Here is a 15215-nt window from a genome sequence, read left to right on the forward strand (position 1 = left end):
GCACAATAACTGCGTTGAACATCGAAACAAAATTAAGTAATTTATGGGGAAAAGGTATCAGTCAAGAATATGTGTAAAAATCAAATTTTTGGGCCAAATAGTTTTTGTGAAATCGAATGAAGTGTGTGTCAAAGCAGTGGGAACACCATGTGTCTGCACAGGCGAGCAGTGCAGTGATGACAAAATCGCGCACAGCGCGGAATGCGGGGAGCACGTGTCTGCAGCAGCGAAAGGGTTAATGAAGAGACAAAGCACTAGAAATTTCGAAAAATTGCATTCAAACGAATAAAATTCGTTAAGCATGGCACTTCAATATTGTTTTTAAATAAAGAAAATATTATGCACCTCACAAGGATTGAACTCATAACCTTTCACATAGAAGCCCAACACCTTCACCATTACGCTAACGCAGCTCATTTGTATTCGCTACTCCTTGAGAAGTATAACACGTTACGCAAAATACTGACAAACACCGTTGGTATATACACGCTTCGTCGAAGTACAATAGGAAATAAACAATTTGCGCTGTTCTTTATTGCGAAAAAGCAGTTCATGAGATTGATACAAACACCTTTCCTTGCTATCGCCTGAATTAGGAGTCTTATTGCTTGTTTTGTTTAATTAATTAATAGAATATGAAGCAGTTGGTATAAAGAATGCTTTTTTCAAACTTTCTATAAAAGAAAGTCTGCTATCAAGAAATTACTTTTGTTCTATTACTTTATTTATGAGTGAACGTTTCTAAAACTGAAGACACTCGTCCATGCTCTGCACTGCAGTCGAGATCTGGCAACGTAGTTCTCTGTTCATTGGCTGACTGTGTTTTGTGACGTCAGATGCGCAGAACGTACCTAAACTCGGCCGCCAACATAAATGACGCGCACTTTAGGAGAAAGGATGATCTACACTACTCAAGATTAAATCTAACTTTAGCTCAGAAGGGGGTAAATTATGCTGCCACAAAAGTCATTGGTCACTTACCTAATAGCAAATTAAAAGAAATTCTTAATGGCAACTCCTCCTATGAAACTTCCTGGCAGATTAAAACTGTGTGCCCGGCCGAGACTCGAACTCGGGACCTATGCCTTTCGCGGGCAAGTGCTCTACCATCTGAGCTACCGAAGCACGACTCACGCCCGGTACTCACAGCTTTACTTCTGCCAGTATCTCGTCTCCTACCTTCCAAACTTTACAGAAGCTCTCCTGCGAACTTTGCAGAACTAGCACTCCTGAAAGAAAGGCTATAGCGGAGACATGGCTTAGCCACAGCCTGGGGGATGTTTCCAGAATGAGAGGAATTTTTGGATATAGGAAGTGGGTAATTTCCCAACCCCCCCCCCCACCCCTCAAAATAAAATATATATATATATATATATATATATATATATATATATATATATATATATATATATATATATATATATATATATATATATATATATATAAAAATTAAAAAAAATTGAGTGTCATGTAATATCTTGTATAGACACCTTTTATTAACCTGACACATTCCACATCATTACAAAGTGCCGTATTCATGATCTATGGAACAAGTGCTAATCTAATGTAATTGCTACAAGGACAAGAACTTTCTACAACTCCCAACCAATGTATAACCAGGAATAACTGGGGCTACAAGAATCAGTAGTGATGCAAAACCAGATCTAACATCCATTTTGCATAACAAGAGGCAAACTTTATTTGCAGAACTAAATGATTTATGTTCTGTGTTTTTTTTTATTTTTATTTTTTACAGCTCACATTTTTGCCAAGTTATGGTATTTTCATATGGTTGGTGATATATGCGGCAAAGAGAAAGATCTGCCTATAAAATTTCTACATCCTCATAGTCCATCAGACATTTTTCTGGTCTGAGAGAGAAGATTCATGTGTCCTGCATGTCACTACACTTGTGGACTCTCTGAACACAGTGAATAGGAGAACTTACAGTTTACTCAAGCATTCATGACATATGTTTATATTCAATTTTCGAAAATACCGAAGGCACTTAAAGAACAATGACCTAGATTCTAGAATTATTATTTTTTTAAATAATATTCCCTCAAGCAATATAATCAATCTTGTTTGAACTACTCAATACTGTTGACTTCTCAAGTTTTTAAAGCAAAATGGATGTTGTTAAAGAAAACAATATGTAAATACAGTACCTTGTAAGGAAGCATTTGAAATTTGTTAAGTAATAAACAGTGAAGGAGTGAAAAACCCATTAATTTTGTTTTTCATTTGGTTGAGTACTTTGGAATAACAATAATAATAATAATAATGAATTGGTAAATAAGGATGATATAAATTAATTTATATATTTGAAAACATTTAGTTCCTCCACCTGACAAGCTACGGCTGTGAAATTCCAAAAACTTTAGCTGCCTGTAAAACACAAACCACTTGGAACAGAGCAAAAATATTTTAGGTTCTTACTTAAATCCATAAATGGAACAAATATGCGATAATATACCAAAAGCTAAGACCATAGGTACCAAGGTGTGGTTGGAATGACCCACATATAAATTATTCACTGCAGCATTTAAATGGGAAATAAATAAATAAAAAATCAGAAATTTGTAACTGTCATACCTGATCTTCCAATTTTCTCACACACTTCTGGCGTCTGTGACTGAAGTCAACAATAGACTCCATCTTTTCAAACGGGGCTTTATGAATGCTGTTGAAATCTGGCATTTTGCGAGCTGAGCCTTTTCCTTTTAATGACTTATCCTTCGAACTGGAAGGAAACTTCTTACTGGATGAAGTTTGCAGAATACTGGCCGGACGCTTCTTGACTGAAGGATGTGGAGCTGTGAATCACAAGATTTTCGGTTCACATTCACTAATTAAGTGTCTTGTGATCATTCTTACATTATTGTTACTATTTGTAGGCATTTTTCATCAGTTGCTGGGTTTCAATGCTGTCCATTGTTTGTAGAACAACTATATCCTGTCTTTTACAACCGAATTTTATTTGGTTACTCAACAAATGTGTGAAGCCTCATAGCTTAGACTACTATTCAGTGGTGAACAATACTACTACTACTACTACTACTACTACTACTGCTACTAGTATTCTAGAAGTCTATGCCTGTAGCAATTGAGAGAAACGTGTTATGTTAAGAAATAAAACTAATTTGTAACTGACGAGTAACAATTATTATTCTCTACAAAGGGAACAGCATTTGGAACAGGTTTTACATGATGCAAAGCAATTTTCCTCAGAAATAAATTATGCACAACATGATTCTAATTTTATCCTTAAAAACATATCAGAAACAGACCACACGTATATGATTCTCCCAAACAGAATATTGCTATATGTGTACAGCACAATTCTGTCTCGATTTTAAAAAGTCAAGTACTTTTTACGTGTGCATGAATGTAAGCAAATAAAATTAGTCAGTTAGCTGTACTTCACAAGTCAACCTTTTACACATGCAAATAATAAAAACAAATCAACTAAGACAAGACTATATCAATGTAAGTGATTAATGATGAGTGTAATGCAAAGTGGTATTAGCATTTAGTTATCAGAAAAAAATTCAATTCAGGTGTGCAACAATGTCCATAAATAAAAAGTTATATAACTGATTGATGCAATTCTAAGGTAAAATTTGTGTTATGGCTATGTAATGAAAATTTCTTATGTTCTTTAATTGACATCTTTACCAATGATCTGGCACTGAGCTGAGGACAGTGGGAAGACTTACTTCCTTTGTAGTGGCTGCTTCTCTGTTTTCTATTCACTGAAACTTGAGTTGAAAATTTTGGAGTACTGTCCACAGAGCTAGAAAAAGATGCTGTTTCTACTGCAGCTGCAAACCTAACTGAACATTTGTGAGCAGGTGTCGGAAAAATGGAATCTTGTTCAGCCACTTCAAATGTACTGTTCAGAATTTCAGCAATATCCTCCTCATTCTGATCAGTAATTGGCACTAAAAGTTCATTATTTCTTTTTATATTTTCTGTCATATGTGTAGAAGAAGTCCCACATTCTTGTAATGGCGGTGCAAGATCACTAACCTCTGAAACAGAAAATAAAGGAAACAAATAAAAGTGGAATGAAAAATTACATAAAAATGTAGAAAGAATAATACAGTAGCTTGGACATGAATGGTTTCTATAATTAACATGTACAATAAAAATACTGGATATATGTGCCCTATCATGGTAGTTAAAATAAGAGTTCCATGACATCCAGCACGATTGTTTGTATGCTGCAGATTTATTCTTGTTACTTGTGATACAATAATATCAGACTGTAGTAAATAATTTGACAAAAGTTCGAACTACATGTCCTGCTACTTGTATTAAAATCTGCGACATTAAACACAGTAAACATTTCCTTGTGTGCAATTAGTGACATTCACATTAAACACATGTTAAATTTGTAAAAAGGAGAAACGAGAAAATTAAATCAGCTGCCGAAATATTCCACTAGTTACTACATTAAAAACAGACCTCCTCCTCCATAACTTACCATTTCACACAAACGTCCAACATTATATGAGAACTAATGAGACTAAATGAAACCAACATGCATGTTATTCTGAGGAGATCAGTAGTTCAATTAAAATCTAAAACCTTTATTGTCGCCTCTTTTAATGTATCTTTCATGAGCACTGCATAAGTGCCACAGAGAAAATTGCAAGTCAGTGACATAACATTTTGCTAGTTTCCCTTTGTTGTTGGTATGTGCTTCCGATGAAATGTGATAGTGTCCAGGAGGTAAAAATTATAGTGTGCTCTATCAGCATTATATGGCGTAAAAGTGTCAAAATGCCCACCAAATTACAAGTATTGGGATACAAACATTGCAAAGGTATTAATATATTATTTACAGAAACCGCAAATAAAGAAGAAAATAAAATTGGGCAAAAATCAAATCTCCTTATGAACCAGACATTTTACTTCACCATCGGATTCAATTTTAGTTTTATGCTTACGGAATTAAACAGTTTTTGGGTCTGTAATAATTAAGTTAGGGCTGGAATGAGATTTTCAGTCTGCAGCAGTGTGTGCGCCAATACGAAACTTCCTGGCAGACTAAAGCTGTGTGCCGAACCGAGACTGGAACTCAGGATCTTTGTCTTTCGTGGGCAAGTGCTCTACCATCTGAGCTAGCCAAGCACGGCCCATCCTCACAGCTTTAATTCTCCCAGTACCTTGTCTCCTACCTTCCAAACTTCACCAGTTCTGCAAGTCTCACAAGAGAACTTCTGTGAAATTTGGAAGTTAGGAGACAAGGTACTGGCAGAATTAAAGCTTTGAGGATGGGTCGTGAGTCGTGCTTGGGTAGCTCAGATGGTAGAGCACTTGCCCGCGAAAGGCAAAGGTCCAGAGTTCGAGTCTCGGACTGCTCGGTCCGGCATACAGTTTTAGTCTGCCAGAAAGTTTCAGCTTAGAGCTGCTTATGCTCAAATAATCTGTTCTACTATTTCTAGAAATTTACGATGATGTCTCTGAATATGGGTGCGATTACATTCTAACAAAAAATGAAAATTGAACACCAATTACAGTGAGAGCAGGAACGTAAAATATTTGTTGGTTTACAAAGCATCCACAGTGTAAAAACCAGTAAAGTATGGGTAATAAACAAGGGAGAAGAATATTATAACAGATGTAAATCACAATGCTAACAATAAGGCAACTATATAAACACATAGGGCATAGGCTTCTGCTGATATGCCAATTCAATTAAAATACTTTTGGCCATACTGTCATGTCACAACATAAAATTCTTATCACAATAAAGTGAATTGATGTATCAGCATTATTTTAGTAGACTTCTTCAGGGATAGACTTATGTCTGCTTGTGAGATGTCTGCTTGTGTCTGTATATGTGTGGATGGATATGTGTGTGTGTGTGTGTGTGTGTGTGTGTGTGTGTGTGTGTGTGTGTGCGCGCGCGCGAGTGTATACCCGTCCCTTTTTTCCCCCTAAGGTAAGTCTTTCCGCTCCCGGGATTGGAATGACTCCTTACCCTCTCCCTTAAAACCCAAATCCTTTCGTCTTTCCCTCTCCTTCCCTCTTTCCTGACGAGGCAACCGTTGGTTGCGAAAGCTAGAATTTTGTGTGTATATTTGTGTTTGTTTGTGTGTCTATCGACCTGCCAGCGCTTCTGTTTGGTAAGTCTCATCATCTTTCTTTTTAGAAATATTTTTCCACGTGGAATGTTTCCCTCTGTTATATATATATATATATATATATATATATATATATATATATATATATATATATATATATATAAAAAAAGAAAGATGATGAGACTTACCAAACAAAGGCGCTGGCAGGTCGATAGACACACAACAAACACAAATATACACACAAAATTCTAGCTTTCACAACCAACGGTTGCCTCATCAGGAAGGAGGGAAGGAGAGGGAAAGACGAAAGGATTTGGGTTTTAAGGGAGAGGGTAAGGAGTCATTCCAATCCCGGGAGCGGAAAGACTTACCTTAGGGGGAAAAAAGGACAGGTATACACTCGCACACACACACATATCCATCCACACATACAGACACAAGCAGACATATATATATATATATATATATATATATATATATATATATATATATATATATATATATATATAAACAAAGATGATGTGACTTACCAAATGAAAGTGCTGGCAGGTCGACAGACACACAAACGAACACAAACATACACACAAAATTCAAGCTTTCACAACAAACTGTTGCCTCATCAGGAAAGAGGGAAGGAGAGGGAAAGACGAAAGGATGTGGGTTTTAAGGGAGAGGGTAAGGAGTCATTCCAATCCCGGGAGCGGAAAGACTTACCTTAGGGGGAAAAAAGGACAGGTATACACTCTCACACACACACACATATCCATCCACACATATACAGACACAAGCAGACATCTCACAAGCAGACATATTTAAAGACAAAGAGTTTGGGCAGAGATGTCAGTCGAGGCGGAAGTGAAGAGGCAAAGATGATGTTGAAAGACAGGTGAGGTATGAGTGGCGGCAACTTGAAATTAGCGGAGATTGAGGCCTGGTGGGTAACGGGAAGAGAGGATATATTGAAGAGCAAGTTCCCATCTCCGGAGTTCGGATAGGTTGGTGTTGGTGGGAAGTATCCAGATAACCCGGACGGTGTAACACTGTGCCAAGATGTGCTGGCCGTGCACCAAGGCATGTTTAGCCACAGGGTGATCCTCATTACCAACAAACACTGTCTGCCTGTGTCCAGTCATGCGAATGGACAGTTTGTTGCTGGTCATTCCCACATAGAATGCATCACAGTGTAGGCAGGTCAGTTGGTAGATCACGCGGGTGCTTTCACACGTGGCTCTGCCTTTGATCGTGTACACCTTCCGGGTTACAGGACTGCAGTAGGTGGTGGTGGGAGGGTGCATGGGACAGGTTTTACACCGGGGGCGGTTACAAGGGTAGGAGCCAGAGGGTACGGAAGGTGGTTTGGGGATTTCATAGGGATGAACTAAGAGGTTACGAAGGTTAGGTGGACGGCGGAAAGACACTCTTGGTGGTGTGGGGAGGATTTCATGAAGGATGGATCTCATTTCAGGGCAGGATTTGAGGAAGTCGTATCCCTGCTGGAGAGCCACATTCAGAATCTGATCCAGTACCGGAAAGTATCCTATCACAAGTGGGGCACTTTTGTGGTTCTTCTGTGGGAGGTTCTGGGTTTGAGAGGATGAGGAAGTGGCTCTGGTTATTTGCTTCTGTACCAGGTTGGGAGGGTAGTTGCGGGATGCGAAAGCTGTTGTCAGGTTGTAGTCTCAAAATGCTTTACCATGTCAGAAATATTTAACTTGTTAGCTTCCAGTTTGATGAATAAGTAAGTTGCCTTTGATTGCTTCAATGTACTAAGCTACATTAAACTTCATGAGTAGATTCCTTTTGCGTAGACTCAGCTATGTTCATGTAAATGGGATATTTTAATTACTGTAATTGATGAGCTTATAGAAATATGTTTGAAGGAGGTAGAAGCCTTGAGTCATATTTTTTAGTGATCCCAAGCTACATAATAAGAAGATAACCAATGTTTTGAGGAGTCTAAGTACTGATGATTTTGTAATGACTTTTTTCACACAGACTTGCACATGTTATATGTTTATTTATATGAAGTTGTCTTTACAGTAATGAAGTATGATCTTATGCATAGAAAAAGTTAGTGATCAGGATAAGCATTATGATACAGAGATTTAACTGGATTGCCCCCAGTACCTTTTCACATTATTTTCATCAATACTCATTACGTACAACTGTACAAGAGGAATTTTAATATTTTTTGTTGTTTAGATATATGACCAATTTCACTTTTATACATATTTTACGTCTGCTTATCACATCTATAAAACAGATTTAATTATTGGTGTAGGGACAAGAGCATGTGAAGTGTGTGCGATATTTCTATTTTATTACAGTAGGACATCTCAGGAAGTAGCCACTGCTGTGTTATTCATTACTATGTGATCATTTGCTCCTCTGATGAGGTTTGGCTTTTTTTTTATATCTCTAGTTTGATTTTGGGTACTGAAAAGCTTTGGCATTGAAAAAAGCTACTGGGGAGCTGCAAGGAATAGTATTATCACTGATATCATGCACAAAATAAAATTTACAAAGTCATATCACTAGTATTATTTAATGTCAACCATGTCAAAGTCGGACTGGTGTCAAGCACGTATGTGTAAGGATACTAGTTCAGGTTTTGTAAAGAGCTGCTGCATGCAGTTACATTGCACATAAATTGTTTGAAGAATTTGTTACAGTTTATTAACAATTTCAAAGTATTACACTAGTTCATGGGATACAAGTAATTTAGGACTATTGGCAGAAAGGCATGCAGAATGATTTATGAAGTCTGGAAGAAACACCATCATGGTTATTATTAACTTCCACTGACGCAACATACTGATATTTGAAAATAAGTGGAAATGTTGCCACAAAGAGCGATAACCTGCTAATTTAGTGAAAAATCCAAAGCAGCAATGTTTTTGTCTGCATTAAAGTGGAACAAGTTAAACTATTAATACAAGTGTTGATGAGTCTAGGCATTGTTGGGGAGCATGTACATGCCTGAAAGTTAATAAAATGAAGTATCATCATTTGTACTTGTACTTCAAAGAGAGAATTTCCTGTTTTATAACCAAGGAATTTTGATATTTGTGAAGTATAAGAGACACAGGTTCATATTAGACACGTAGTCAAGTTCATTTAGAAGTGAAGCACATTCGCTCTGTCTAAGTTCCCATAACAGAGCGTGATAGTCACAAAAATCAACAAAGTAGATTAAGAAGCTTTTAGAAGATGGCATTCCAGTTCAGGGTTGCATATTTGTTTAAATATATATTTGGAGGTGCTTTCTAGATGAAGATGACATAACATTAGTGTTACTGAGCGAAATCTACTCAGTATGACATTGTATACTTATGAGGGGGGGGGGGGGGGGGAGGTACAAGTTTATTTGTTCTACCTGGAAATGAAACTATTTTGAAGGTTGATAGGACTTTAAAAATGTGAAAATTTGTTTTGTTCAGTGACTGCTTCAATTTTAAATCTTAGCTCATAACAAAATCTTAATTAATTTTCAAAAATAATTAGTATCTTTAAAATATCGGGGGACAGGAGAATGTTAAGACACCAGTTGCTACATTTAATAGTTTATCATGGAGCACTTATTGACTTTTCGCAGAATACCAGTGTTCGGGGAACAGTTTGGGAAATCCTAGTGTTAGATATACCCATACCTCTTAATGATGATGTTAATGTAATAAACACAGATCAATCACAGATTGGATTTCTGATATGTTGCTGCCACAAGAAGTACACGGATGGAATTTTAACTAGCAAGCAGGATAAAACGTGCACTAACTGACTGCTTCATTACACATACAAGGTCTGTCCAAAAAATTCCAGAACTTTGTGCACAATTCTTTTTTTTGGTGGGGTTTTATGGCGCTCAACTACTGAGGTCATTAGCGCCCAGTCACAAATGTAAGTGCACATATAAATTGGTAAAACTCAAAAGGGGGGGGGGGGGGGACGACACAAGAAAGTGCTTACAAAGACGCAGATAAAATAATTAAAAGATTTATATGTTTTTGGATAAGTCCGTCAAAGTAATAAAATGAAGAACACGAGCAACTGCTCGAGCGTCATCAGCTAAAATTTCCTGCAGGGTAGAGGGCAGAGACAGGACAACACGAGATTGATTAAAACGGGGACATGACAATAAAACATGGCACACTGTCAATGCATTACCACAAGGGCACTGCGGGGCGGGGTCACCGGATAGCAGGTAGCGGTGGCTAAACCAGCAATGCTCAATCCGCAACCTAGCCAAAATGACCTCCTCTCGCCGAGATGGTTGTCCAAGCTGTTGGGAACAACCCCACTAATGTCAGACGATGGGACACAAAGGGAGGCTGGCCGAGGCAGGAGGACTGCAGCCTTGGCCGCAGCCTAATTCCCAGGCACTCCTACATGGCCTGGAACCCACATAAAGCTAACAGGAGTGCCATCATCAGCAAAAGAATAGAGGGATTGCTGGATCCGTTGCATCAAGGGATGGACCGGATATGGAGCTCCAAGGCTCTGAAGAGCACTGAGCGAATCAGCGCAGAGCACATACGGAGAATGGCGTTGGCGGCAGACATACTGAATGGCCTGAGAGAGAGCAAAAAGCTCGGCCATAAAGCTGGGACACTGGTCGAGGAGCCGGTATTTAAAGGTGACGTCCCCGACGATAAAGGCACAGCCGACACCATCGTCAGTTTTGGAGCCATCAGTGTAAATAAAGGTGTTACTGGCGAGTCGCGCACGAAGTTCGACAAACTGTGAGCAATACACTGCATCTGGAGCAGCCTGAATTTGAACCGGAGCCTGGAGCCAAGGTGGTGTCGGGCTCTCACCCTCTCTGAAGGTGGCAGGGAGGGCAAAATGAAATTGTCAAAGCAGGCGACGAAAGCGGACTCCAGGGGGCAGCAGGGCAGACACATACAACCCATACTGATGGTCGAGAGAATCGTCGAAGAAGGACTGATAAGAGGGGTGGTCGGGCATTGACAACAGCCGGCAGGCATACCAACAATGCAGTAAGTCGCGCCGGTAGGTCAATGGTAATTCAGCAGCTTCAGCATAAAGACTCTCGACGGGACTGGTATAGAATGCTTCGGTTGCAAGACTTAACCCCCGATGATAGATGCAGTTGAGACAGCGTAAGAGGGATGGCCGAGCAGACGAGTCTCCCATAATCCAGCTTTGATCAGTCTATGGATCGATATAAGCGAAGCAGGACAGTGCGATCCGCTCCCCAAGATGAACCACTAAGAACACGGAGGACACTAAAAGAACATGTACAACGGGCAGCCAAATAAGAGACATGCGGAGACCAACAAAGTTTCCTTTCCAATGTGAGCCCTAAAAACTTCGTTGACTCCATGAAGGGGAGAACAATGGGACCGAGATGTAAGGATGGTGGAAGGAATGCTTTACATCGCCAAAAGTTGATGCAAACCGTCTTCTCTTCAGAGAACCGGAAGCCATTGGCCACATTCCATGAGTATAGGCTGTCAAGAAAATGCTGAAGGCAGCGCTCCAGGAGGCATGTTCTCTGGGCACTGCAGTAGATCACGAAGTCATCAACAAAAAGAGAGCCGGAGACATTAGGTGGAATGCAATCCATAATGGGATTGATCGCTATGGCAAAACGGGGCTACGCTCAAAACTGAGCCCTGAGGCACTCCGTTCTCTTGGAGGAAGACGTCGAAGAATACGGAACCCACACATAACCTAAACATTCGATCTGTTAAAAATGAATCAATAAAAAGGGGCAGGCGACCACGTAGGCCCCACCTGTGCATAGTGCGGAGGATACCTCCTCTCGAACAGGTATCATAAGCCTTCTCTAAATCGAAGAACACCTACCGTTTGGCACTTTTGCAAAAAGTTGTTCATAATGAACGTTGACAAAGTCACAAGGTGGTCAACAGTGGAGCAGCGTCGCCGAAAGACGCATTGAACATTAGTAAGTAGCCGTCGAGATTCAAGAATCCAAACCAACCGAGCGTTAACCATGCACTCCATCACCTTACAGACACAGCTTGTAAGAGGAATGGGGCGGTAACTAGAAGGAAGGTATCTATCCTTCCCGGGTTTGGGTATGGGAACAACGACAGCCTCACGCCAACGCGTGGGGACTGACCTTTGGTCCAGATGCGGTTATAGGTACGAAGAAGAAAGCATTTGCCTGCCGGAGAAAGGTGTGTCAGCATCTGAATGTGAATGGCATCTGGCCCCGGAGCAGAGGACCGGGACAGTGCAAGTGCACGTTCGAGTTCCCACACGGTAAAGGGGCATTATAATCTTCCAGATTCAGCGAGTGGAAGGAAGGTCGCCGAGCCTCTTCTGCCTCTTTTCTGTGAAGGAAGGCAGGGTGGTAATGGGCGGAGCTTGAAACCTCCGCAAAAAAGCGGCCGAAGGCGTTGGAGACATCCACAGGGTCCACAAGTACCTCATTACCTGAAGTCAGGCCAAGTATCGAGGAGTGGGCCTTAACGCCCGACAGCCGGCGCAGGCCACCCCAAACGACAGAAGAGGGAGTAAAACTGTTAAAGGAGCTTGTGAAAGAGGCCCAACAAGCTTTTTTGCTGTCTTTGATGACTCGACGACAATGCGCCCGGAGCCGTTTGTAATTAATACAATTCGCCAGCACAGGATGGCGGCGAAAGGTGCGTAAACCACATCGTCGAGCACAGATAGCGTCTCTGCAAGCCTCATTCCACCAGGGGACTGAAACGTGTCGTGAAGAAGAGGTAGTACGAGGAATGGAACGTTTGGCAGCATTGATGCGACAGCTGTGAGGTATTCGACCTGACTGACACAGCTGCGAAAATATTGGTCCGGAAAGGTCGCCAGGGAGGAATCAAGTCCCCAGTCAGCTTTCGGTATGTTCCAGCTCGAGGGACATGGGGATGGGGTGTGGTGCAGGAGACGAACGACACAGGGGAAATGGTCGCTCGAATAGGTGTCAGAAAGGACATACCACTCGAACCGACGGGCAAGATTGGTAGAACAGATCGAGAAGTCCAAGTGGGAGTAGGTATGAGTAGAGTCAGAGAGGAAAGTCGGGGTGCCAGTATTGAGGCAGACAAAATTGAGATGGTGGAAAACATCCACCAAGAGGGAGTCTCTCTGACAGGATGCAGGAGAACCCCAAAGGGGATGATGGGCATTGTAGTCGCCAAACAATAAAAACGGCGGAGGAAACTGAGCAAACAGGTGCATCATGTCAGCCCGACTAACTGTGGATGACGGAGTGTAGACAGTACAAACAGAAAAAGTAAAGGCAGAAAGAGTAATACGGACAGCTATTGCTTGGAGAGGGGTGGTCAACGGGATGGGATGGTAATAGACATCGTCCCGAACGAGCAACATGACCCCTCCATGAGCTGGAATACCGTCCACAGGGGTTAGGTCAGATCGCTCCGAGGTATAATGGGTAAAAGCAATATGGTCAGTTGGGAGTAACTTTGTTTACTGGAGACCAATGACGAGTGGACAGTGCAGGCGGAGGAGCAGTTGTAATTCCTTCCGATTAGATCGAATACCTCTTATGTTCCAATGTAACAGAGCCATCGCAAGTCAGAGAAAGGGGGAACAAAACGGGGGAAGAGCTGGTCACCTCGACGGCCGCGGAGGTCCAGGTTTCGAGGGAACATCGCTACAACCGTCCGGAGGTGGATCCTGTTCCATCAAGTCATCGCCAGCTGCGGCCATATTCCTGGGTTGCGCAGGAGGGGCAGCATTGTCCACTGGCGACGGGCCTGCTGAGCGCCTGGCAGCAGAGCGTCCCGGCGAAACTGAGGACAGCCGGGAGCAGCGACTGTTGGATGGAGCATCAGACGAAATGTGCCGGGGTGGAGAGGGGGATAAAGACTTCTTCTTTGAGGCCTTCTTGGAAGACGTATGAGTCACAGGGATGGTAGGCTGTGGGGGCTGGACCCGAAGAAAGTCCTCACGCTCGGGTTCCTTTTTTGAACGCAGGACCTCGAAAGCCGGGGTCCGTAAAGTTTCCCCGATGGACGCCTGAGAAGAGGATCGCTTCTGTCAGCAGAGGAGGAGGAGGAGGAGGAGGAGGAAGGGTGGCCCCTGGGGCAGAGGGGGCAGGGGCTGCGAGGGAGGAGGATTTGGAGGGGAGGGATTTGGGAGGCATAGACCCTGGGTGGGGTGAGGAGGTGGAGGGGGGACAAGATAGGGGTGAGGATACTGCAGAAGGAGTGGACACGACTGAAGCAAATGACGTCAACATCACGGGATGGAGGCGGTCATATTTCTTCCTGGCATCAGAATAAGACAGATGGTCCAAGGTTTTCAATTCTTGTATCTTCTTCTCCTTCTGATAGGCGGGGCAGTCGAAAGATCTAGGCGAGTGGAGGCCAGGACAACTGACGCACCGAGGTGGTGGGGTGCATGTATGTCCCTCACGAAGAGGACGTCCACAATCGCCACAAAGGGGCTCAGCTTCACACCGTGACGACACGTGCCCGAAGTGCAAACATCTAAAGCATCGCATAGGAGGCGGGACATAAGGTTGCACGTCGCATCGGTAGCACATCACCTTTACCGTCTCCGGGAGAACACCCCCCTCGAAGGCGAGGATAAAGGCCCCAGTGTCGACGCGGCGATCGTTGGGGCCGCGCTGGACTCACCGGATGAAATGCACGCCACGGCGCTCCAAGTTGGCCCTGAGCTCCTCATCAGATTGCAGCAGGAGGTCCCGATGGAAAATAATCCCCTGCGTCCTACTGAGAGCCAGATGTGGGACAATGGACACTGGGATGTCCCCTGGTCGGTCGCATGCCTGGAGCGCCGCCGACTGTGTATCGGAGGTGGTCTTTATGAGAATGGACCTGAACGCATTTCACTAAAAGACTCAATTTCTCCGGAGATATCCTCGATATGCTGTACAAAGGACATGGGCTTGGAGGTGGCGAAAGTTCCCCCATCGGTCCGAGAACAGACTAAATAGCGGGGGGAAGTATTTCGCCCCAAGCTGGCGGGCCTGTCCTTCCTCCCAGGGAGTGGCCAAGGGGGGAAAGGCGGAAGGACCAAAACCAGAGACAAAGACAGAATCTTTCCTCTTAGAAGACGCGGCCGCAGAGCGACCTGATGCATGTTGACGTTTCACCTGCGAAACGTCCGCCGCGATACCACCCA

The 15215-nt window shown here is 42.5% G+C and overlaps 1 protein-coding gene across 11 annotated transcripts in view; it reads right to left on the minus strand.

The window, feature by feature from the left end:
* LOC126210497 (uncharacterized) overlaps window positions 1–15215 on the minus strand; it is a 502330-nt gene that overhangs the window by 27303 nt on the left and 459812 nt on the right. For all 11 annotated transcript variants that reach the window (XM_049939742.1, XM_049939737.1, XM_049939739.1 and 8 more), the window contains 2 exons: window positions 3720–4034; window positions 2596–2816 (listed from right to left, as the gene is read on the minus strand). In XM_049939742.1, the coding sequence (XP_049795699.1) occupies window positions 2596–2816; window positions 3720–4034 (536 nt within the window). The remainder of the gene's footprint in view (window positions 1–2595; window positions 2817–3719; window positions 4035–15215) is intronic.

This window comes from Schistocerca nitens, chromosome 10 (assembly GCF_023898315.1).
Source record: "Schistocerca nitens isolate TAMUIC-IGC-003100 chromosome 10, iqSchNite1.1, whole genome shotgun sequence".
NCBI classification, from domain to species: Eukaryota; Metazoa; Arthropoda; class Insecta; order Orthoptera; family Acrididae; genus Schistocerca; species Schistocerca nitens.